At 45.4% G+C, this 25,215-nt stretch overlaps 1 protein-coding gene across 29 annotated transcripts in view; it reads right to left on the bottom strand.

Moving 5' to 3' along the window:
- The window catches only part of PPFIBP2 (PPFIA binding protein 2), a 147,587-nt gene that overhangs the window by 92,387 nt on the left and 29,985 nt on the right, over positions 1–25,215 (bottom strand). For 17 of the 29 annotated variants that reach the window (XR_011495869.1, XR_011495870.1, XM_070490964.1 and 14 more), the window contains exons 2-3: positions 23,278–23,374; positions 11,379–11,593 (exon numbers count right to left, since the gene is read on the bottom strand). Coding sequence is in view for 26 of the 29 variants with exons in the window: in XM_070490964.1 (XP_070347065.1) it covers positions 11,379–11,593; positions 23,278–23,374 (312 nt within the window). In the remaining 3 variants the exon portion in view is untranslated. Of the gene's footprint in view, positions 1–6,757; positions 6,837–11,378; positions 11,594–23,277; positions 23,378–24,035; positions 24,099–25,215 lie in introns of those variants that run through there. The other 12 variants (XM_070490979.1, XM_070490974.1, XM_070490977.1 and 9 more) reach the window with 3 other exon arrangements.

The raw sequence follows: 25,215 nt of genomic DNA, 5'->3' as shown, positions 1-25,215 counted from the left end.
CAAGGCATCAACATGGCTGCTTCTCAGCCTTGCTAACTCCTACCTGCCCATGGGGAGCAGCTCAGGGGCAGACCCTCCTCTTACTCCTCCCCAGCACCCACGTTCCTCTCCACTTCGCCCCCTCCCTGTTGTACTGAACCACAGCTGTTTCCATGTCTGTCCTCTGCACCAGACTGGAGGACTGCATCTGAGCCCTGATTCACTGCCCTAACTTCCATGCCTAGCACAATTCTTGGCACATAGTAAGAACTTAAACATTCTCTGAATGAAAGAATGAGGCTCAAATGGTAAGACTGGCAAGACAAGACCAAAATTCTACTTGGAGAAAATGAGTCTTGAAGGCCTGTTTCCCCAGAGTAAAGATGCTCGACTCAAAGAGGAAAGGACAAGGCCAATTTCATCTATTAGCTCAACTCCTGCAGGACGACTGGGCAGGAGAGGGAGGAGAGGAGGGAGAGAGGAAGGAGGGAGGGAGGAATCTGGCCAAGTTGCAGCCAAATTCTTGACATATTTTTATAGTATCCTCAAGTAGCAATTCTTACCTCAGCCCTTTTTTTAAAAAAATACCAAAGTACATTTTATTTATATTGTAATTCAACTCAAAAATCCACAAAATAACACTCCAAAAGACCCAGGAGCAGGGCATGTGTGAGTGGCTGGTGGGCTAAGTGAGACGCGACAGAGACAGGAGCAACAGGCATCTTTTCACTCGCTAACCCCCAGGGGGCAGCTGGCCCAGGCAGCTCCATCACCATGCTGGCGAGGCAAACTGATGACTATGCCACCCCACTCAGAAGGTCAGCCAGCCAGGGGCACCTCACAGTGGTCCACAGATGGGCTTCAGGGGATCATATAGGCCTCTGAATATGTTCATAAAATATATACAAAGTACTATTTGTATGTATAAAATCACTATTTCTCTCAGCAAGTTTTTATCAGATTATCAAAATGATCCATAACTCCCAAAAGATTAGAAGCCTGGGTTTTATCTGGCCTAAGCAGTTTCTCTGAAAGGTTTAGGCTGCCCTTATTAAGGCAGAGGGTGGGGGGGGTTCCTGCCTCCATCATACTGCCCCCATAAGGTAGAGTCTCAGGGATTCCCTGGATCCATGGCTGAAGAGAGAAGTCCCCAAGAACCACACAGGGTAGACAACCAGGGGTCATTACAGCCACTCTGACAGCCCTCGGGGCCTACCCCAAAGCAGCCCACTCACCGGCAACCAGACTTAAGTCATTACTATCTGGAATATGAGGCCGCCAGCTGAGGGCAAAGGGCAGGAGACTGGGAGACTCAGCATTTGGGGGGTCAAAATGCAGCTAAGAGGCCACAATGGGAGAGTTTGGACAGGGGAAGTCATGCAGCTTGCCCTCCTCCTCATCCCAGGGCCTAGAAGGGAAACCCAGGAGAGTCACCCACCTGGCTGGAATCCCATGTATGTGTGGGAATGACTGGGAGTGGGGTTCCCAAGCAAAAAGGGTTTTGCTCCTCTTGCTGGCTGCCAGGATCAGCAGCATCTAATAGGGCCAAACTGTGGACTGAGAGGTGTCTGGTGGGTCACATGCCATTCTACCAACCTATCACCTGCATCCTGAGCCCTGGCCTCTGAGCCACAGTGAAAAGAGCCAGGACACCCCTGGTAAGTGAGATACAGGCTTGTGTCCTTCAACAGCTGCACTGTGCAGTGGGTCTGCCTCTGGGCGCGGTGCTGGGAAGGGAAGAGCCCAGCCTGAGGACACTGCTACTCTGGGCTGGCAAGCAAGACCCACTTGAGAAAAGGCATCCTGGCCCCCACAGCCCAAGTCCCCATGGTGCATAAGCACAAGAACCCACCTCCAAAATGGGCTAGAACAAGAGTCAGCAGTCTTGTCCTGTAAAGGCCTCGATGGCAAATGTTTTACGCTTTGTGGGCCACATGGTCTCTGTCATACTCTCAACTCTGCAAAAGCAGCCACACCCAACACGTAAATGAATGAGCGTGACTGTGTTCCAGTAACACTTTATTTGTGGACACTGAAATTAGAATTTTATATCATTTTCACATCACACAGTATTCTTCTTGTGATTTCTCATCAATCATTGATAAACATAAAAATCATTCTTAGCTCATGGGGCATAAGAAATAGGCAGCAGGCCAAACACAGCCCATAGATTGCTGACCCCTGGGTTAGGACAATGCTTCCCCATCTATAATGAATCTCCTGGGCTGGAAGACACTCTTGTAAAAATGCAGATTCTGACCCAGCAGGTTGGGAATGGGGCCTGAAATTGGGCATCACTAATAAGATCCCTGGTGATGCTCATTCTGCTGGTCTCAGGACCACATTTGAGTAGTAAGAGGTTAGGAAACCACTTTCAGAAGTTTCTTGAAGCACAAGGGTACTGAGCAAGTTTGCCTGGAAGCATGAATCCTCTGGAGCCTGCCTACCTACTAGCGGGTGCCTGAAAGGGCAGAAGGCTCCTGGTGGTGTGGCTCTGGCAGGCCTTCATTGCGGGTGGAGAGTGGGTGGGTGTCTACATGCTCAGACCTCAAGTTATGCTAACCTGGCAACATCACCCCCATGTCCCCTGGGCCTGAGCAGGAAATTTAGTGGGGAAGGATTTATTTGCTCATTCACCAGTGTTTGCACATTCTTGGTCATTTATAAACATTGGTTCTTAGGGACTGAAATAGTCTCAAGTCAGGTCTGAAAGGAGCCAGATCTCTAGATCTTAGTAGGGTACAATTTACTGTGGGGGGTGGGGGAAAGCCAAAATCCAGGAAAATTAAAACTGCTAAGTTTACAGTAGCTAAAGGCCCCCAATCTTGGATGCTGTGTCAGGAAAAATGTATTCAAAATCTCCCAAAGTACAGGAGGCTTCTCTAGGGCAGGGCCTGGCAGCTAGGACTGGGGGTTGGGGGGTCAAGAAACGCCTCCTGGAAGGAGGGAGCCGTCCTAATATCATCCCTCGAAAGGCACTAGAATTAAGGGGTTGGGGGAGGTCTTCTCACCTTTGACAACAGAACACCAGGCCTTGCTCCCAGAACCAGCCCTCAGCCCTCTGGTCTTCCTCCCTGACCAGAAACAGTGGGGCCTCCAGGCCTAGCCTTTGTCCAGTGGGTTCCAAGAAAAATGGGAAAGAACTCTCTTTGCCAGCTGACCCAGGTATACTGTCTAGCAGCTTCACTAGTGGGAGGTGTTTATGTCATCTTTCCAATTAAATTAAATAAAGCTATTTTTCTCCTCTAAAGCCCATACCTTCTCCCTTTGGATTTAGACTTCCCAGAATTTGTCCCTGGCTCCCACCTAGTGGCTTCTTCCAGTACTGCACAGACACAAAGAACCCCACCCAGCCCCAGCCCCACCCAGGGCATGAGTCCATCTGCAGGGAAGCACAGGAAGGAAAGCTCTGACACCTAAGACATTCTGAGCTCTCATTCCTGTTCACACCTATAGGGAGAGGGTGAAAAACACTGGAAATTGGCTCAAATAGGCTCAATTTTTTTTTCTTGAAAAATAAGCACCAAATTTCCCCTTCTCTCTTCTAACATCCAGAGAAAAACATTTTCCTATAAAGCCCTTTCTGTAACTTTTCAAAAGGAATATGTTCAACATGCACATATCCTGCCCTGTCTTTTGTTCCAGGTCCTGGGTGGAGAATGGAGATACAGAGACGAATCACATGGCAAGAGAAACTCAAGCTCACAGTTTATAATTCATAAAACAGCTTTCTCTCCCCACCTTTTTTGCAACTCCTCTGGCTTTTCAATATGGTAAACAGATTTGCTTCTTTGGCCAGAGTGAAAGCGTGGAGGCTGAATCTGGCAGGAACACAGGTACTTTGTCTGAGGAGCTGGGAGCTAAAGAAGCCGCCATATGTGACAAGGTGCTTGAACTGATGAGGGGAGTGGCCGTGGGCCTCCCGGGCCTGGGTCTCTTTCTTTGTTTCTTAAGAGACTAGTTAAGAAGGTAACTGAGGTCACCTGAACCTATGTAGGATGTCAGAGATGAGCACATATCCTAGATGGGGCCTCATTTCCCAGCCCAGCCAGGCCCAGCAGAGGCTGCCCATTGAGGACATCCCATTCCACTGCTCCTGCGATGTCGGCCTCCACTGAACCCTGACACAGGCAGCTGCACCTAGAGAGGCTCCCTAACCTGTCTCCACTTTGGAAACCTAAAGGTCTAGACTGAGGAAGGCAGAGGCTGGTGCCTACCAGGAGGGTGCTCAAAATAGCCCCTACACAAATGACAGGACTGGAATGCTTGGCCAGCTCTTGCAGACAGATTGTCAAACCAGCTGTCATTTCCAGTAAGAAAATTGAGTCCCAGAGGAGGGAAGAAGAGGTTCACCCAAAGCCACACATACCAGTGGCAGAGCGCTGGCCTTTTAACTCATTCCTACCTCCCACACTGCCTCACCCCGGCTCAGTGCACTTCCATCCGCCCAGGCACAATGACCAGGACACCTGCAACCTCGCAGAGAAAAGCACGGGTTCCTGCTGGGTGGCCAAGGCCGCTCCATGAGCCCAACTTCCAAACAGAGGCCCAGAGTGCAGCCCCTCTGCAGGTTCTCTGCTAACCCCTCTCCTACCCTGGAGCCTGGGCTCTGCCCTAACTTGCCCTCATGCTGCTGCTGCTGAGTTTGCCTGCCTTGCCTTGGACTTCATCCTGAGCCCCTGAAGCCTCAGGTCCTCACCAAGGAGCCCCCTGACCCACATCCAAAGCTACTAAATAGCAGGACAGACTGGCGCCTTGTAGGAGGTGAGGGGTCTATGTGTCAGACCATTAGAGAAGCACCGAGAGCTGCTCCATCTGGAGACTCTGCTGGCTCTGGTATCTTTTGGGCATCGCCCAGAGACCTGCATCACTGGGTCCACTCCCCCTCACTAGCTGGCTGTCCCCAACCCTGCAGGGCCCACTGGAAGCTGGCAGACTAGCCACTCTATGGGCTTCACCCTCCAGCTCAGCCATGGATGTACCCAACCGGCATCCACTCAGCCAAGCCAAGCAGGAGTGGAGGAGCAGTGACACCACTTCCAGGCCAAGAAAAAGCCCCACTCAAGGGACAGCCAGATTCCTGGAAGTGGTCAAAGTGCCACCAGCCCCTTCTTGTCTGTCAGGGCCACTGATGAGCATCTTTCTCCTTTCCAGCCTTCAGGACCATCTGGTGGGATTCAGGGGTTCTTGACCAGACACTGCCACTCTCTCCTTGAGGGCATCATTCCACACTTCACCAGAGGTCTAGGAGGCAGCCACAGGGAGGGAGGGGAAGGAGGCTGCCACTTTCTGGAACTTGGCTCCATTCCTATCACAGCAGAGATGCCTCAGCCATCCAGCCTGGGCCTCAGCTCCATCCGCTATGAGTACTGATCCTGAGCTTGGCCCTGACTGCCAAACATGAAAGCACCAAATTTTCATCCCGCGGGTCACACTGTTCTGCTGTACCACAGCAGAGGACAGCCTCACTGATGCTTCTCTGCAGGCAAGGCCCCAGTCTGCCTTGAACTCCAGGAAACTTTCCCTATACAAGAACCTCATCTAGAGTTCCCTGGTGCTCCACCAGACTTTCTGGGGATGGGTCCAGAATTCAAGTAAGATACTGCTCCCAGAACAAGGAAATTGAGGCTCCTTGTTGCTTTCCTCAGAGAAGCCCCAGAGGGTGTCCTCAGCTCAGAGAGACCCACACATATCCTTCCAGGCCTGGAGCCCACCTTTCCCCATTCTACTGGTGGCCAAGGAAGGCAGGACCCCGTTTTAGGCCCAGAGCCCTGGAAATTCACTCACAACCTAGTGCCACTGAATCCTGGGCAGGTCTGCTCTACTTGGTCTACAGGATGAGTTTGGTCTGTTTATAACTATCTCTAGGCAGAGTCCTTGCTGCTGCCAACCATTCTGTGCCCAGCCTTGCCGGCACCCAGGAGAGGAGGAACTAGGCCCACTGTAAAGGAACACAGCTGCCTACAGTCTTTCTGACTATGATGCACTAGGAACCAGGAACTCCCTCTCCATTTAAGACCTAAAGATGAGGGTTCAGAACTAGCCTGACTGCTAGTTGTTCTATTCTAACACCAACCTCTCCCCGACACCCACCGCTGCCTCTCCAGCAGCCCGTGTGTGTGTGTGTGTGTGTGTGTGTGTGTGTGTGTGTGTGAGTGTGTGTGTGTGCGTGTGTGTCTACCACAGATGCCAGCACCTGTGCCTGAAGAACTAAAGTCCTTGATGAACGGCAACAGGAGAGGATTCTGTTTCGTACCAACGATCCTCCCCTCTCACCACAGCTGATTGGCCTTTGGGTGGACACCTGACATGAGGGCAGCTGATACATAGCTGTGCATAAATCAAAAGTCTTTAATTTCTGTTTCTTTGCACTTAACATTTCTTCATAGGCCTGGAGGGCTTAGCTCAAAAATTATGAGCTAGGTGAATCAGATTCTCTCCTTCAGGAATTTGAGTTAACACACACACACACACACAAGGAGAAAACACAAAAAGAATTTGTCAGTCAACAAGAATCAAACCTCAAGGACATGTGGCAGTTGCTCTGAGTTATCTTCCTAAGGGTAATTCATTTCCCCCACTTCATCATGGGTCCTTCCTGACAGAGGCCACCTCCCATTATGGTGAATAAAAGTGCCAATACTGGTTTCCCAGCCTCCCTTGCACCTAGGGTATGCACATGCGAACAAATGCTGACCACTGGGACCATACGAGAAGTTGGCTGGAGGATTTTGAGAAAGATTTTCCTTCCTAAGGAAAGAAAACCAACATGTCCTACCTCTGTACATGGTTGTATCTGTGCAAGGACACGTTGCCTGGAGCTCCAGTAGCCATCTTGCAACTATTAGGTGACACACCTAGGGAAAAACCAATCCCCTGAGGATGGTGGGGCAGAAAGATGGGACGAGCCAGAGCCCTTGAGGTCATCCCAGAGCCACTGATTTAACCCTGGGACCCCACCCCCCCACCATCCTCTGGATATCTTGTTAGCAACATATAAACCTCCTATTGTTTGTTACTTTCCTGGAGAAAAAATCTGACAGATATGTCACAAGGCAGAGTTGGACCATGTCAGACCAATGTATGACATAGCAGTAACTCTGAGGTATATGGCAAAACCAGTGTCTATAGAGGAGAATAGCTCAAACACATGAGGGATACACAGGTATTTTGAATGAAAAAGCACAGGACTGCCTGCCTCATCCCTCAAGCTCTCTTACTAGTGTCAGTTCCAACTCTAAGCCACCTGGCTTATTTTTTAAGTAATTCAAGTGAGTCTCAGTGGTTCAAAGAAGTGCTCCTCAAACTTTTTATTGTGCATATGAATCACCTATAGAAGGCTCAGTGGGTGAAGGGTGGGGGGGGGGGTCCATATTTTTCATTTTTTCAAATTTTATTTTTTAAACAAGCTACCAAGGGATGCCAAAGCTGCTGGTAGACTATAATGTGAGTAGCAAGGGATTCTAACTAAAAGTCCCAATCTAAAGCCAATCTAAAAAATACCAGTCGGTTTGTTCACTGCTCTGGATTCTATTTCCATACAGATAAGACCTCCTAAGGAATGTGAGTGCACCCAGATTGTAAAACGACTTCAGGTCTGCAAGACCCAAAATACACACAGACTTCTCTGTCCAGAATCAAAACCTTAACTTCCAGCCCTGGGATCCTGGAATGTTTATATGAACTTTTGACCCCTCAAAAGTACACCAGGCATAGGTTGCTGATGGCCATAATTACTCTAAAAGATTCATGAATGCAACAAACTGTTGGGAAAATCTCTCCCAAGGAAGGCATTCTCCTAATCATTGTAAATAGCCCCCAAACAGACCTGCAAATCTGAAGGCAAGCTGTTTCCTGCAATGCGTCTTGCAAAAACCAACAACCAAGTTGACTGCCTTTGGATCAAAAATATTTTTTAAGAATCTTTTTCCAGTAAATTATAAAAGTTAGATCCATATTTCAAGCCACACACTAAAAATTCTTGCAGATGAATTCGAGTTAACCATGAGATACAAAATCAAACAATAAACCTACTGGAGGAAGGTACAGCTGAATATTATTTGATCTGAGGTTGGGAAAGGCCTCTCTAGAGATGAAAGAAAAAGAAACCCAGACAAAAAAGACTGATAGAGCTCATTATAATCCTTTCAAAGTCCCTATCTCAAGAAGCACCATAAACAACATTTTAAAACAAAGTGAGGAAAACAAATGCCACAAATAAAGCAAAGGGCTAATTTAAATATATATTAAAAAGCACTACAATCCTAATAGAAAAAAATTACAGAATGTGAATAACCCAGGGTGGGGTAGGCAGACCCAAGGAACCCACAGTGATCTCTGAGGTGTATGGGGAGAAAATGTTAGAGCTATTTTTTAACCTGTCCTTTAAAAGTCTCTATTTGGGACTATGGTTTGTAATTTACATATATGAGGACAATACTGTGTATGTGAATATATATATAGGGAGGATGAATTTTTTTTCAGTTAGGGGTATGACATCAAAAGTTTAGAGATCATGGGGCTGGCCCCGTGGCCGAGTTGTTAAGTTCGCGCACTCCGCAGCAGGCAGCCCAGTGTTTCGTTAGTTCGAATCCTGGGCGCGGACATGGCACTGCTCATCGGACCACGCTGAGGCAGCGTCCCACATGCCACAACTAGAAGAACCCACAACGAAGAATACACAACTATGTACCGGGGGGCTTTGGGGAGAAAAAGGAAAAAATAAAATCTTTAAAAAAAAAAAAAGTTTAGAGATCATACTGAAGAATAAGTACTAATAAACTGATGAAAAAAAATGTTTAACATTCCTACTAAACAAGGAAATACAAAAATGATAAAAAGAAAACATTTTTCCTATGGAATTAGTTAAGCTGGTTTTTTGGTTCTTTTGGTAAAGAAGATTCACCCTGAGCTAGCATACGCTGCCAATTTTTCTCTTTTGTTTCCCTTGAGGAAGATTAGCCCTGAGCTAACATCTGTGCCAATCTTCCTCTATTTTATATCAGGGTGCTGCCACAGCACAGCTGATGAGAAGAGTAGGTCTGTGCCTGGGATTCGAACCCTCGAACCCAGGCCACTGAAGCATAGCGTGCAGAATCTTAACCACTAGGCCACAGGGCCAGCCCCCAGTAAAGCTGTTTTTTTTAATCTTAGTGATTGTTGTTGATCACAATGCACCTCAAACCCTGCCAGTGAAAATATAAACGAGTAAAATCTTTCTGAAAAGTGGTTTGGAAAAAAATGTATCAAAAGGCTTAAAGAGATTAATACTTTGGGATTAGATTTGCCAGATTTATCAACCGCGTCAGACATACTTATAAAAATTATTCATTACTTATCTAAAACTCAATTTAACTGAGCATCTTGTATTCTGTCTGTTAATCCTACTTTAACTCTATAATTCTATTTTTAGGACTTTATTCTAAGGACATATCTAGAGATAAAGACAAATTTCTGGACAAAGACATTCTCTGCAGTAATGCCATATATTAGTGAAAGATTAAAAATAACTTAAATGTCAGTATTAAAGAAATGGTCACATAAACCCAGGCACATCCACACAAAGAAAAAGCCCATAGTCATTGTAAACTATACAGAGAAGAATAAAAGTGAGCCGTTTTCTGTACTTTGGGCAGATTGGGCTTTTGTTGGGGAATATACTTCAGTGAATCTCTTGGTTCTGTGATGGTAAGGTCCTGGGCAGAGGTGAGAGAAGGCATTTAAATTAAGAAGGTGTTAAACTGCTCTGCAGCCTGATAAAAGGTTCAGGGAACAGTGGAGAAGGCTCTGTCTGGGAGTTTCCAAGGGGCCCCAGGCACATGGTGACAGGCCAGCCCAGGACAGAGACAGTCAACAAGTGACTCTCAGAAAGGGATTACGGCTGATGGACATCGGGAGTGTGACATCCGGTATCCAATATTGGGTTTTAAGTTTTGTTTATTGCATTGGAATATTCCTCATATAAGTTCACCATCCTTTACCTGCAATTCTGACACACAAAAAAGCTCTAAAAACCAAAAGTTTTCTTTTTTCGTTTTATTAAAAAATAATGTCGGTGTCTAACTTATTTGGCAGCAAAACCTGACTTGAACTGGCAGGAGAATATTTATAGTCTTTATCTCACTTCATGCAAATATTCATAAGTTTTGCTGAAAAAAATGTTAATGTGTCTCCTACCCTGTAGCTGTTAGAGAAGGTATATATTATATGATACACATGCACTGTCTCACCTCCCTAAAGTTTAGTAAGTTCTGAGTTCTAAAACCCATCAGGACCCAATGGTTTCAGATTGAGGGACTATGGACCTGTAATTTTCTTGAGGCTTCATAAAATTTTCTTTAAACACTGCAGCCTGAGTCAGTAGAGTGAGCAGGAATGGAAGGAGGGATCAGCGTCCCTGCCTGGGGTAAAGTGGGCTGTAGAAAGCTGCAGCTGGCCAGAGAGGTGGGCAAAGAAGGTCAGAGATGATTGGAGAGAGGCCAGGATCAGCATCGTAAAGCTGGAAGTACAGTAACAACTAGAGAGTTCCTGATGGAATGCGAGGGAGGCAAAGAGGAACTCTCTGCTGTGGGAAAGAGAAAGAGAAAACTAAACTACTGAGGTGACCCCCCACTGCAACTCCCAATCATGCTTAAAAGTGAGCAGAAGGGCAGATGAGGACTCAGTCTGTTATCAGCACAAGTCTGAGAGGACCACCAAGGGCTGTCTTCACCGGGGAAGAGATGAGGAGCAGGTTTTCAAGCCTAAACTACCAGACCCACCTGAGACCCATTCAGCAACCTTCTCCACCATCCTCTCTGGGCAGCATCTGGTTCTATTAGTTTCCCAGTGCTGCCTTAACAAATTACCACAACCTTAGTGGCTTATAACAACACAAATGTACTATCTTACAGTTTTGCATTCCACTTTAGAGACACGAAGCATTTCTAGAGCAAGGAGGTCTAAAGAGTAGGTGCAGCAGTAAAGGAATGAATGAGGTGACAAGGTTCTAGTTTGTTCTAGTTTGTTGTAACAAACAAGGAGTGGGGGTACAGCCAAGCTCCAATTATAAATTTTATATATATATATATATATATATAAAACTCCAATGTTGTATGTTATACATATAATCCTGGGGGAAAAATCTTCATATTTGCTCTTCTGTGGCCCAGAATTTCCCCTTCTCAGGAGAGAATGACTGGGCGCACAGGCGGGCTGACTGTGTAGTTTAAGTTGCTGGACTGGTCTCCACCCTCCTGCTGGGAAGGACCACTAGTGGGGGTTGGCCAAAGCAGGATGGGAGGCCAGAAAAGGCTAGAAGGTGCGCCTGTGAAGTAACAGCCCCAGGCAGCAGTGGCATTCCATAGGCTCCATGATTACATTCCCCAGTGGTTCCCCAAACAGGCCATGGGCCTACTTACCAAGCTGTCCTCGAACCACTCCTTTATGTAGGCAGCTGTGGGGCCTGGGATCTGGCTTAGGAGGGATGCTCTTTCCTGAGGATGGTCCAGCATCTCCAGGGCCAGCCTCAAGTCCTCGACGAGATGGAGCACTGGGAAGGGGTTCATGTAGGAGGCCGGGGAGGCCAGTCCAGGCTCACAGGTACCATCACTAATATCTGCACCTGTTTTAGTGCCTGGAACAAGAGAGATGCAGGAACCTCGTGAGAAGGGTGGATGCCATGGGCAAGGAACTGGTGAACAACAAAGGTAATGAAAGAAGAGGGGGAAAGGATGGATTAGAAGACCACCTCTGTCTCAGCAGAATCACTTACAAAGTGAACTTTGCAGAACTCATCTTTATTCCTGGGCTGGGCATGATAGGAAGAGACCTGTCAGAGGTGGATAACTGTGCCCATTGGAACTGATATATGGAAGCTCCCACCCTTACACAACTGAGAAAATATAGCCAGGCCTCACCCGTGACCAAAAACACGCTAGCTAAAACAATGAGATGCCATTCTTCAGCTTTTGGATTAATAAACCTGCTTTCTTTTAAGTTAATGTGGTGGACCGTCTGCACAGATGGCCACCAAAACTTCCTCCCATCTTTCTATGTGCATTCCATTCCTCTCATCATGGAGTGGTTCCGGATTCTGGGCTAGCCTAGAGACGCTCTGGTCAACAGAATGCAGTGGAGGTGACACCGTGCCAGTTCTGGTGACGGTCTAGTGAATTGGAATCTATCTGGATCCTCCCAACTGGAAGATCTCTATATTCCCTTTAGCCTGTATTAATTACTATGTACAGCCTCATCTCCTCTACCCATTATGGGCTGTGAAGTCTCTGCAGGCAGAGTCCCTGTCACAGTCAGCCGAGTTCTGAGCATCATGCCCCTTGCCCAGATGTTGAGGGGGAATCTGACTGAATGTCTGCACATATGCTTGGATGAAGAGCTAAGAGGAAGAGTGCTCAGATTGCCTCAGAGATCTGGGATATTGGGGCAGCTCTTTCTAATTTGATATGTTCCAAATAGGACTCTTTTTGCCTTTCTAAACCCCACCCCTACTTCTTAAAAAAAGTCTTCTTTGCATAAGTACAGTAATATATTTTTCAAACCAAAACTGGGGCAACACAGTCTGACAAAGGATTTCTGTGCCTCTTTCAGCAATTAGAAACATTTTAGAAAATATGGTTTAGCCGGTGGAATTTCTAGGGCATTTGGTTTGTTTATAAGGCAAACAGGATAAAATATTTGAAATCAGGCCACTGCTGGAAAATGTGGGCTGTAGGGCCACCACATCCATGGTTACCCTCCCGGCCTGCCATCTAATTCCCAGTCCCTCCATTCTTCTAAGAGCCAATTTCCTACTTGCCACGGCAGTCTTTGGAATGAGAGACCCACACAGAAGGAAACAATTACAGTTTGATTGCTGGTTTGCTTTCTGAAAGTGGAGGATAGAGGGAATCATGGCTCACAACCCACAAACAAGTCCGTGACTCTAGGGAGCTAGGAAACTGCCCGATGACCCATACTTTGATGTGTGCTCAGCAATTCTGGCTCCTACAAATCCAATTTAGGATTGACTAGGAAGGGCCACAGCCAAATTGCAGGGAAGAAAATAGACAGAAGCAGAGCAAGACTCCCAATCTCCAAATAATGGCTGAGCAATCTTTCTCCATCCTGGACACATTCCAATACACACACACACACACACACACACACACACACACACATTTATAAATGTAGGATAAGTCAGGCCAGGGGTAGATGGAAAGACTGAGATTTTCACTAACTTTTTATCGCTCTGTGGCCTTGGACAAGTCTCTTCCTTTCTTTGGGCCCCTCCCAGACCTAAAGCCTTGAGATTCTTCCCTACCGTTCAAATGGTGTGTGTATGTGTGTACATGTGTATGAGTGCATGTGTATCTGTGCCTATTTTTACATGCAATGTGTGTATACATAAAAGACTTTAATTTCTATTTCTTTGCAATTTATATCAACACAGGTTCAAAAAACGGTCCAGAATGGTGAAACTCCTAAGGCCCAGCATGAGCAAAGGCAAAAATTGCCCAGAAGACTCAATTCCACATTCCACACACATTCCCTGTAGATGATTAGCTTCTGTGGAAAAATTACAAGTTGTTCAGTATAGTAAAGGAGGGAAGGCTCATAGCTCACTCAATCAGGAAAGCCTGCCAGTACAACTTGTAGATCAGAGTGTGAATGGCGCCCCCTGGGATTGTGCAACTTAGCAGTCCTGGGTACTACAGACGGAAATTATAGGCCTTCTCAGTGATGAACTTAAATATACAAATCCTAAGCATGAATTTACAAAACCAAATCCCAGAGTGTGTAAAAAAGGTAACACACTGTGACCACCTCCCTTGGGAAATGACAGATCAAACAGCCCCAAACAGGGAATAAAAAATAAAGTAATGATATATCAGAGCAACAAAGAACATACAGAGAACTACGCCCCAAACAACTAGAGATGGCACGTCGTGTTCAAGCACACATAAAGCATTTTTTCAAAACTGACGCCTGAGGAGGCCATACAGGACGTCTCAACAAAAATCAAGAATTGTGGGGCCTGCCTGGTGGCACAGCGGTTAAATGTGCACTTTCTGCTTCGGCAGCCCAGGGTTCGCCAGTTTGGATCCCGGGTGTGGACATGGCATCGCTTGGCAAAGCCATGCTGAGGTAGGCATCCCATGTATAAAGTAAAGGAAGATGGGCATAGATGTTAGCTCAGGGCCGGTCTTCCTCAGCAAAAAGAGGAAGATTGGCAGTAGCTAGCTCAGGGCCAATCTTCCTCAAAAAAAAAAAAATCAAGAATTGTTATTGGGGGTACTATTCCTGTCTCCATATTTCCGTGAGAGGGGAGGGTGGTTTCCACCTGCCTCCTCTCACTCAATTTTTCCCGAGTGGAGGAAGGCCTCTTCTGATGACAGAGCTGAAAGAAGGGATTTTCTCCGGAGCTGCCTGTCCCTGGATGCAAGCATTGTCCTCCAAGGAAGCTTTCTGAGACCAGCTCTGCCTCAGCAAGGTGGAACTCTGTAGTTTGGGATTAAGTTCAATTTTGGGTGTAAGTGTGTGTGTAGGATGGGTGGTATATTCAGGATCCTGATTGTGGCTTCAGGTGACGCTAACTTTCCTAATCAGCAGAACTAATGATAAAGCTGATATTTTAGTCTCCTTCTGTCTGACCCTTTTGTTCCTCAAGTGGTTTAAAACTAAGGAGGGGAATAAAGGGATGCTATATATTGATTATTGTGGTAAACAGAATAATGACACCTCACTACAAAGAGGTCCACATCCTAAACCTGGAATCTATGAATGTGTTATCTTACATGGCAAAAGGGCTTTATAGATGTGATTAAGGTTAAGAATTTTGAGATGAGGAGGTTATCCTGGGTTACTAATCACATGAACTCTTAAGAAGAGGAAAGCAGAGGACTTGCTCAGAGAGACGTGACGTGAGGACTTGACCTGCCATTGCTGGCTTTGAAGATGGAGGAAGGGGACTGTGAGCCAAGGAAGGTGACAGCATTATAGCAGCAATAGGGCAGGCAGTGGCAGAGTAGCTGTACAGAGAAAACCCTCCAAGAAAACCCAAAAATACAAACACACGCATACACACTTTTTTAAGCAACTGAACTGAAAGAAATCTTCAGAGCACAGAACTTCAGGGCTAAGAGAACATTGGGCTGGTGTTTGCCCTGTAGGCCACTGCCGATTCTGATGGCCTAACGCCTGGCCTGCAGTGGGCCACTTGAGGGGGACAGGAGACAAAGCTTAAGGCCTGGGCAAAGAGAGAGATCAGGTGGAGACGTCTGCATAAAGGCAGGATGCAAAATGGCCATACTCTCAGTAAACTAGAAAAACCCACCCCATAGAAGGACACTTGGCCTTGAATCTGGGATAGGAACCCACAAACAATTCTACGTTTTAAAACAATAAAAGAGAGGTGAGGGAAGCACAGAAAGAGTGAGACAAGTAGAAATCAAAAAATAAAATAGTTGACAAATGGTCAGATGAATTAATCATCAAAAATGTATACAGACTAAACTGGCCAGTTAAAAGACAGATATTGTCAAATTAGTTAAAAAGTAAAAGTGTATCTATATTCCACTGGCAAAAGATACACCTGAAGCAAAGGTACATTGAAAAGTTGGGAGAAAAAGGATGGAAGATGATAATATCAAGAAAATAATAACCAAAAGAAAGTTGGATCAGACAGATTAACATTAAGGCAGAATACTCTTTAAAGCAAAAAGCATTGCTAGAGATGATGAGGGTTATTATATGATGATAAAAGCATTCACCAGGAAGATATAATTCTAAAAGCATATCATCTAATAAAAAATACAGCTTCAAAAATATAGAGAAAAACAGCTAGAATTATAAGGAGACAAAATCCAATATCTAGTAGAATAATTTTAATATACATTTCTAAGAAACTAAGATCAAGCAGACAAAAAAAAAATCAGTAATGATAGAGAAGATGCAAAAAAGCTAGAGATGATGAACAAATATAGAACATTGTACCTGACAACTGGAAAAAAGCACATACCTTCTGAGAACACACGGAACATCAGTAAATACTGACAATGTTGTAGTCAAGGCCATAAAGCAAGTATCAATAAATTCCAAAGAATAAGTATCAGAGACCTCTTCAACCACAACACAATTAAGTTAGCAGTCAACTTAAAATATACGTTGTTGATAGTTTTTTCAGTTTGGGTTTTGAAAGAGAACAGATACATTCAAGTAAGTAGAGAAGAAAATGATAAACAACAGATGTTCAAATAAGTTAAATAGATACATAATGCATATTTATCTATATACACTGTGATGGTTAATTTTATGTGTCAACTTGGCTAGGCCATGGTACCCAGTAGTCAAACATTATTCTTGATGTTTCTGTGAAGGTATTTTTTAGATAAGATTAACATTTAGATCAGTAGACTTTGAGAAAAGCAGATTGCCCTCCATAACGTAGGTGGGCCTCATCTAATCAGTGCAAGGCCTTAATAGAAAAAGACTGATCTCGCTGGAAGAAGAGGGAATTCTGCCACCAGATTCCTTTGGACATGAACTGCAACAGTGGCTCTTCTCTAGATCTCCAGCCTGCCAGCCTACCCTCTCTATACTTCAGACTTGCCAGCTCCCATCATCACATGAGCCAATTGCTTAAAATCCATCAGTCAGTCCCTCTCTCAGAGCTCTGCGTGTGAGTGCGTTCATACAAACACACACACACCCTTATTGGTTCTGTTTCTCTGGAAAATCCAGAGTACTACATATACATATTTATCTATTTACAGAATAAATAATATACACAAACACACAACGGAGACTGACCAGCAAAGGCAAAAGTCAGTTCTTTGGAAATAATGATAAAAAAGATAATCTCTTGCAAGACTGATCCAAAAATAGAAGTCATGGTTAAGCTGTATTAGGAATAAAAACAGAGATAACAAGTATAGCAGATCTTAAAAAGATAAAATACGATAGCCAACTTTACGCTAACGAAATTGAAAACCTCAGTAAAATGCACAAATTTCTAGAAATATATAACTTGCCAAAGCTCAATTGAGAAGAAATTAAAACCTGACTGTCCATAACTATTGAAAACAAAGAAAATCTCCCAACAGGAAAATACTAGGACCACAAGGTTTTACAGGTCAGTTCCTAGACCCACAACATAGCAAGTATTTAAGGAACAGATGATATTTACAATTTTACTCCAACTCTGTGAAAGAATACAAAATAAGGCTATACAGCCATAAAGGAGTCGGGGCGGGGGGAGGGAGCTCTGCTAGCAAGAAAAAAAACAAAAATAGAATGATGGCTGTTGAACAATGCTTGCCACCATGGGCCACTTCGACCTCTTTACACAAAGGGCAGTCTGACATCTCAAACCTACTAGACACCTCCAAACTTCCACTCTCACTCTCTTCGGGCCAAAGTCATAGCAGGGAACTTTCAACCTGAATCCTGAACAGGAAACAGGCAAGTTAAGGTTCTGCCACTTCGTTACTGATGACTGCTATATGCTCACACCCCTCAGAGAGGGCGTGAACAAGACCAATTAACTGTTCAGAGCATGGACTCATCACCAGCCTTTAACGTCACAGCTGAAATCATTCATAGGCCAAGGTGAATCATCTCAGTCTTGACTAGAACTTTCTCTGCCCCCAATCTTTAAATCTTTAAAAAAAAAAAAAAAGAAATCCCAGACATTAATCAAAGTTGGCAGAAAGGCCTAGACAGAGCAACCTCTTTTTTAACTGTCTTAAAACAGACTCCTTTTAACTATTTCTCATTGATGGGTACAGCTTGCAGATAACCACAGAAGTAACCTCCTGCCACAGCAAAGAAGGAAGAATAAGTGGCCTGCTGTGTTGTGACCAGGGGGTTCTCTGGTCCTATTACAGGAGTGGCCTCACAGCGCAGCCCACAAATCAAGGCCTATACAAAATTAGCGTATGTGGCAGTTGCTCTGGGTCATTCAGAGAGATGTAATTAGGCAATGCATAGTTCAATTTCAATTGTCAACAATATAATTCAATTATGGTATTATTTGTAGGCTGCATCACAGGGGTTAACCAGGAGAAAGACCAGATCAAAGGTTAATATCCTACTGGAAGCTACAATGGTCTTTTGTACCAGAAACAATCATTTTTTACAAGGATCCTGAGGTTTTTAACAATCACTTCTTCCCAACTTTCTAGCATAAAATTCTAGGGTTCCAGTCAAGTACAGTCACACCTGGGATACACCCACTCAGGTTTCAAGAATTCAACTTTACAAGGAGTTTCATGTAATGGTCCTACATGGCATTTCTGTTTCTCACACCCCAGAGCCGCTGAGCACCTTGAGATGAGAGTCACCACACTGAGGCTCCTGAGGCACATGTTTGACACTTGGGCACCACGATGTCCCCTCTGAGTATTTCTGGGCTGCTTGCTTATGGGAGTGATAATCTCCTGTATTGTCCACACTGTTTACAGTGATTGGAGGAGGGGGATACATTTTTGCATTAAAGGTTTAATTACACAAACATTAATGTCACATGTCCAAAGGATACTCTTTACGGAAAGAGTTTTGGAAAGTCAACAGGAGCCTATCATACTATAGAGTAATCAATAAAGGGAAATAGCTTGTTATGCACTGTTATGATTATGAATAATCATTATTGAAGGACTTATGTCTGTTTTAGTAGGAATCCAGGTTGTTTTTGCATAAAAAGTTGCTATTTGGGGCATGCAGGAAGCCCGTTAAAATTTCTTCCATTGAAATAAGTGGTAATTGTGTTTTCATAGTGAGAGACTACAGTCCTTGGGTACTCATTTGAGTACTTTAACAGATGCAAAAGCAACTGTAGTATGGTAGTGGTGTTGGCACTACTTGACAACGTTGGACTTCAAATTATAGTCATACATCGCTTAACAACAGGAATGTGTCCTTAGGCCATTTTGTCGTTGTGTGAACCTACACAAACCTAAACGGTATAGCCTACTACACACCTAGGCTATATGATACTATCCTATGGGACTATCGTCCTATATGCAGTCCGTCTTTGACCAAAACGTTGTTATGAGGTGCGTGACTGTAATTAGAGAATAGAAATAAGGACAGGACGATTTAAACGTTCCACAATAACGTAATTTCTGCAGGATCTGTGGCATTATGATGTGGTGCCACAGTTTTCAAACTTTCTTTTAGGGGGCTGCCTGGTGGCACAGTGGTTAAGTCTGCATGTTCCGCTTTGCCAGCCCAGGGTTCACTGGTTCGGATCCTGAGCGCGGACAGTGCACTGCTTGGCAAGCCATGCTGTGGCAGGCGTCCCCCATATAAAGCAGAGGAAGATGGGCACGGATGTTAGCTCAGGGCCAGCCTTCCTCAGCAAAAAGAGGAGGATTGGCAGCAGATGTTAGCTCAGGGCTAATCTTTCTCAAAAAACAAAACAAAAAAACTTTCTTTTAGCTGTGGCACTCTTTAAGCAAAAGAAACCTTTCTTGGGACATGTAAGAGAAAGGAGAGCAAAGCCACTCTGGCTAAGGGATAGGGCGCAAGAACAGAACTGGACCCTATTCCCAATGAACTCGTTTCTTCCATAGATAGCCCCACAGAGCCCCCAGGGCTCTACTACACATCATCATAAAACCAAGGCAGGAGGCCTGCCCGTGCCCGAATGGTTAAGTTTGCGCGCTCCGGTTTCAGATGCTGGGTGCAGACCTGGCACCGCTTGTCAGGACATGCTGAAACAGCGTCCCCATGCCACAATTAGAAGGACCCACAACTAAAATATACAACTATGTACTGGGGGGATTTGGGGAGGAAAAAGCAGGAAAAACAAAAAAGATTGGCAACAGTTGTTAGCTCAGGTGCCAATCTTTAAAAAAAAAAAAAAAACAAGGCAGGAATGAAAGAAGCCCAGAAGAGACTTGGATGGCCCTGGACTCAAATCTTAATTCTGCCATTTACCAGCACTATGACCTTGGTGGTAAAAACAATAATGTCAATACTAATATCAACAAAACACACAATAGCTTACACCAATTGAGCACTGGCTGAGTGCCTTATTTGCATTAATTTAATCCTCCCAATAACAAGAGATAGGTACTATTATCACCACTCTCTTATATGTGAAGAAACTGAGTCCCAGAGGGGTGAAGGAATTTGCCCAAAGATCCCACAGCCAGCAGTAAGTGGCTGAGCTGGGATTCAAACCCCAGCAGTCTAACTCCATAGTCCACATTAACAACCATAAAAATTCCTAAACTCGTTGGTCCAGTTTGGCCCAACCATCTCAAAAGTGAGGATGGTATTAATCATCTTGAGGGAAAGTGTCCTGCTCAAAGGCATTCAATAATTATCACTCTTTTCATCATGAATAGCCTAGAACATACACCTCCCAGATACTCACTAACAACCTCAAGGTTGAATTATCTGTCAAATATCTCCTGTCAAACATCTGTGTGAGGCAATTACTACTTAAGAGATGGTTCACAGGACATGGCAACCACCAAGTCTTCAAAAAAATTAGTGATTTGTTATTCCAAAAGAATAAGCCAAACAAAGGCACACACAGAGAAAATAATAAATGAAGTTCAGTCTGCAGCCACATAGAGGATATGAATAGAAACCAGTAACTGCCTCCTAACCCATGAAGTGAACCTATTCACAAAAGTAAATAAAATATACATGTGACAAATATTTATTAGACACCTATTATGTGCTGCAGACAATCGAGACCCTGGAGACGGAGCGGCAGAGCCCCTGTCCTCATGGAGTTTGCATTCTGGTGCAGGAGGCAGAGATTAAACAAAGAGATAAATATGGATGCAGTAGGTCAGCGGGTGATAAGTGCTCTATAAACGAATATAAACAGGAGACAAGGACAGAGAGCAATGTGGAGGAATGCTATATTAGAGAGGGTCGGGGAAGGCCTCTCTGATAGGGAGACATTTAGCTGAGATCTGATCTGAGTGAATCTGGAGGACAGCATTCCAGCAGAGGGGACAGCAAGCACAAAGGCCCTAAGACAACCAGTGCATGTGGCTGAAGAGAGACAAGCCAGGAGGAAAGTGGTAGGAGATGCAGCCATAAAGGCAGCCAAAGGCCGAATCACTTAGGACATTGGTGGCTGTGACACAGACTTCAGATTTTATCCTGAGGTGGGAAGCCATAGAAGAGTTTTGGGGAGAGGAGTGATGTGATTTGATGGATGTTTTAAGGATTATTCTCTGGAAGATACTCTATAAGGGGCAAAAGCAGAGCAGAGACCACTTGGAATATGATGTCTTAATCTTGTAGACCCCGGGCAAGTCTAGCGAGCAGGCACAAGCCTTTCATGAAAGCCACAAAACTCAAATGGGTGAAACATGGGCCTGAATAAATAAGAACTTCATTGTGTCCCTAGAGAAGACATAACATGATAAAGATTTTTGTCCCTCATTAATTTATCAAGAGCTAATGTTTCATAGTGCTTACTACATGCGAGCACCGTACTCAGCACCTTATAAGTATAAGCACAGCAACCCTCTAAGGAGAGTACTATTATTATTCCCATTTGAAATATGAGGAAACTGAGGCCCAGATCATGCAAAAAACTTGTTGTAGAACTCAGATTTGACCCATGCAGTCTGACTGGTGCTCCTCCCGACCAATATGCAAAGAATGCCTTGGAATGTCTTAGACTGCCTCTTTACAAAACTCTTGCACCTGTTCCAGACAGACCAGCCCAGGGAGCCCTTCCAGAAAGAACCTGCCAGGATGGAGGACTAAGAAAATGGAAGAAGGAGGAAGAATTTTGTGCTGGAAAGGTAGAAGGATGAGTCCCCTGGCTTCCACACACCCACATCCAGGGCCCCTCCCTCTAAATCCATCACAGATCCTCACAGCAGATCCTGGGCCAAGGCAAGGCCCTGAGGATCCAGCCATGTATTCCTCTCTCAAAATCAAAGGGGATTTGCCAGAAGCATCATTTTAGGAATGCCTGTGTAGAGAAATTAGGAGGCAGGCAGAAGGACTGACCCTGCACAAGGCTGCCTTCTTTAGGAGGTGTCTCATTCATCCCTCACAGCCATCCAAGAGCTCTGTGCTCTGCCAGGGGCTCTCTCAGAGTCTCCACATTGCTCCTTGGCTGGGGACTCAGAAGTGCTGATGAGCTGAGCCAGTCTAAGAGTCTTGACCCTGTGGCTCTGATCTTGATGCACATGAGCCCCTGGGAGCTTCTAAAAAGATTGCTGGAAATCCATGCTCTTGACTGTTTCCTCTCAATAAGGACATCCCAATCTATGGAGCTTCTGAAAAGCGAGACATTAGTCAAGGCTCCAGAGTTCCCTTCCGTCCACTGAGAAATTAAGAGCCTGACGGATGACAGCTACAACATGTTATAATGCCACCAATAACATGAAGAAGCTTCAACACACAGACAACTTCCCCAACCACAGATGCGAACACCCAGAACCCTCAGTGAGTCAGATGTATTCTGCAGGATGGCAGGAAAAGCAAATGCCTGATAAGAGGTAGCATCGGGTACACCATGCACGTCTGGGGTTCTGGCCGCACTTGGCCCAAACCTTCCTCCTCCAGGTGTAGCTCCACACAATGAAGGCAAAGTCCCGAAAACACACACGAGTCAGCAAATAAGGCCACTGACCTGTGTCAGGTAAGGACAGAAAGACCTGTGTCCTTTGGGAAAGATTTTCAATGCCAGGTTTGTTCTAACCAATCCTGGCTACAGTTGCTCCCATCAAGGAGTTAATCAGCAAGAACTGCCCACTGGCAGTCTTTTCCAATTAACCAGTTTTGCTGGATCTTTTCTAGAGAATGTTCCTAACTGGCTAATGCAAACATGAAGCCAAACAGTTGAGATGGATGCAAAACAATATGGCAAAAAGAACATTCTTTAGGTGATGAGTTGAATTAATACAAAACTGCCTCCTGATTCCCAAACGCACCGGAGCCCACCTGGGGAAGTGAGCTGACACCTGCACCAGGTGGCAAAGTCTGCTAGACTTCAAGTTTCAACTCGACTGTGATCAGCCATGATGAGCTCTGAAAAACTTACAGTAAAATCAATCTCACTGCACCCAAATTGCCAGGCAGCCAGGATCCAAACTGCAACACAGCTACAGACATGCTAACATAGGGGACATCCACACCGTCTCAACGGAGACCTAAACTCATGCTAGACATGAAAGATTCTACAAGTTTGTTCTCTTAAAAAAGAGATGGCATGCACAATAAAATAAGTCTAACGAGGAGCTTCTCTCTGTGCTAAGAAAGAAAAGGCAAATGAGAGAAAACAGTTTCTCAAGTGTGGAGGACGAGGCGTCAGTCATTCGGATTCCCTGACCATACCTGCAATGATCCCGTCCATCTGTTCCAGGGCAGCTTCCAGCGCATGACTAGCATCAGAAGCCATGACTCCTTTTGCCTGTTCAGTCTCCTCCTTCTCCTACTGAAAATTCAGATACAGAACAAAGGAAAAATTACAGAGAGTTCCACATTATGCACACAAGACCGCAAAACCCTCTTATTCCATCATCATACAGCGCATTCTCCTAAGAATCCTAGTAGCCAGCCTGTGGTTTCTGCCATCTCTGGCCTCTCCCTCCTGGCATGAGTGCTCTTTTTCCACAAATCTTTAGTACATGATTCCATTCACTTCTGTAATTAGAAGCCACTAGGGCTCTCCAGAGTGACCTGTAGCAGCAAGACGGCAAATGCCACTCCTTGTCATCATTATAGTCCCAGGCTCCAGAAGCTCCAGCCACCATTGGGGAAGCCTCCCCTACATGTCATGTGGGGGAAGCAGCACCGCCAACGAGGACTCTATCAGGGTGTGCTGTGCAGCAGTGGGGATCAGGATGGTCCAGCACACATTTAACTGTCTTATATCTGCATTTGTCCCACATCTGCAACACTTTCCCTGGGCTGAGATCCAGGCTGAGAGGCCTCAACTGCCACTTCTACTTCTCAAATGGTCAAATGTGCCTGGCCTAGGAAGGCTGTGGGCACACTGTCGCAGGGCAAGTACTGTCCCAGGAACCAGGAGCACTGTCTCTTATTATTTTAGTTCTACTCTACCCAGCACCATTCAAGGTGCAGAATCCTACCTTATTAGCCTGGAAAACTTCTCCCAGGATACAGAGTCCAGCCACTCATGCTGAATCTCCCCTCTGCTCGGAGAGACGGCAATTAGTTCCATTTCGGGACAACTCTGCTTCTAAGAAAGGTCTTTAAGCTAAACTGTCATCCTGTAGCCTCTTCTCAAGTTTCTTGCTTCCCACCCCCTCCCTGGGTGGCAGGGAGGACTTACAACAGGACTTGTAATCCTAAAAGACTTAACTCACGTCTACACTCATTCAGCAACACCTATGCGAGTGCCCAATGGGCATAGGTGCTGCGGAGAACAGAGGCCCAGCTCCCACAAGCAAGAATAGCACAGGTCAGGAAATAAGGTCCTGAGGCTCTCGGCTCATTTTCCCTGTGAATTTGCACCTTCAGAGCGAAGAGAGGAAAGTGATCAGCCACAGAAAAGTGGCTTTGGAGATGCTGTAGATAAGGATCTTAGGACAATAAAGAACGCCACTGGACTGTATCAGACAGTAGCAGTTAAATAGGCCAGGTTCAAACCCAGCTCTGCCGTTTACTGTGTGAGCTGAGCCTCAGTTTCCCCATCTGTAGAATGGGGACAGTAAGAGAGCCTAACTCACAGGGTTGATGTCATGACCAAATGAGTAATTAATATTTTGTAGAAAATGCTCAGTACATTCTCTTGCACATAGTAAGAGCTCAATATATGTTAGCTATTTCTGTTTGTAAGTGAGGAGATAATCTCAGGATGCATTTGTGCCAAGAGAGCTCACTGGATGAGAGACTTTAAAATGGGGTAGGCTCAGGAGAGTGAACCCAGCTAAGCCCAGGAGGTTGGCTCCCCTGGAGGAGGCAGGCACGCAAAGAGATAAGCAACTGAGTTAAGCAACTGAGGAGGGGGAGGGCAGGGACTCACAGGTGCAAAGGCCGAGGAAGGGCCAGGAAAGGGCACTGAGCCTCAGCAGGCCGAGAGCCATTGCACAATCAGCTCAGGGGCATGAGAACAGAGCTTGCGGATGGGTGGGAGCCTCACTGGCACGTCAGGACTGTGGCAGGAGCCAGGCAAGGTGACAACGGGGAACAGAGCTGCTCAGCAGTGAGGTGGGCAGCCCAGACGGCTGCGGAGCAAACGAGGGGAGCAATACAAATCTTGGGGTCTAAACGGAAGCAAGCCTGCTGGAGACGAAAGAAGAGGTGGCA

The sequence above is a fragment of the Equus asinus genome, chromosome 20 (assembly GCF_041296235.1).
Source record: "Equus asinus isolate D_3611 breed Donkey chromosome 20, EquAss-T2T_v2, whole genome shotgun sequence".
NCBI lineage: Eukaryota > Metazoa > Chordata > Mammalia > Perissodactyla > Equidae > Equus > Equus asinus.
This window is presented reverse-complemented; position numbering and strand designations above follow the sequence as displayed.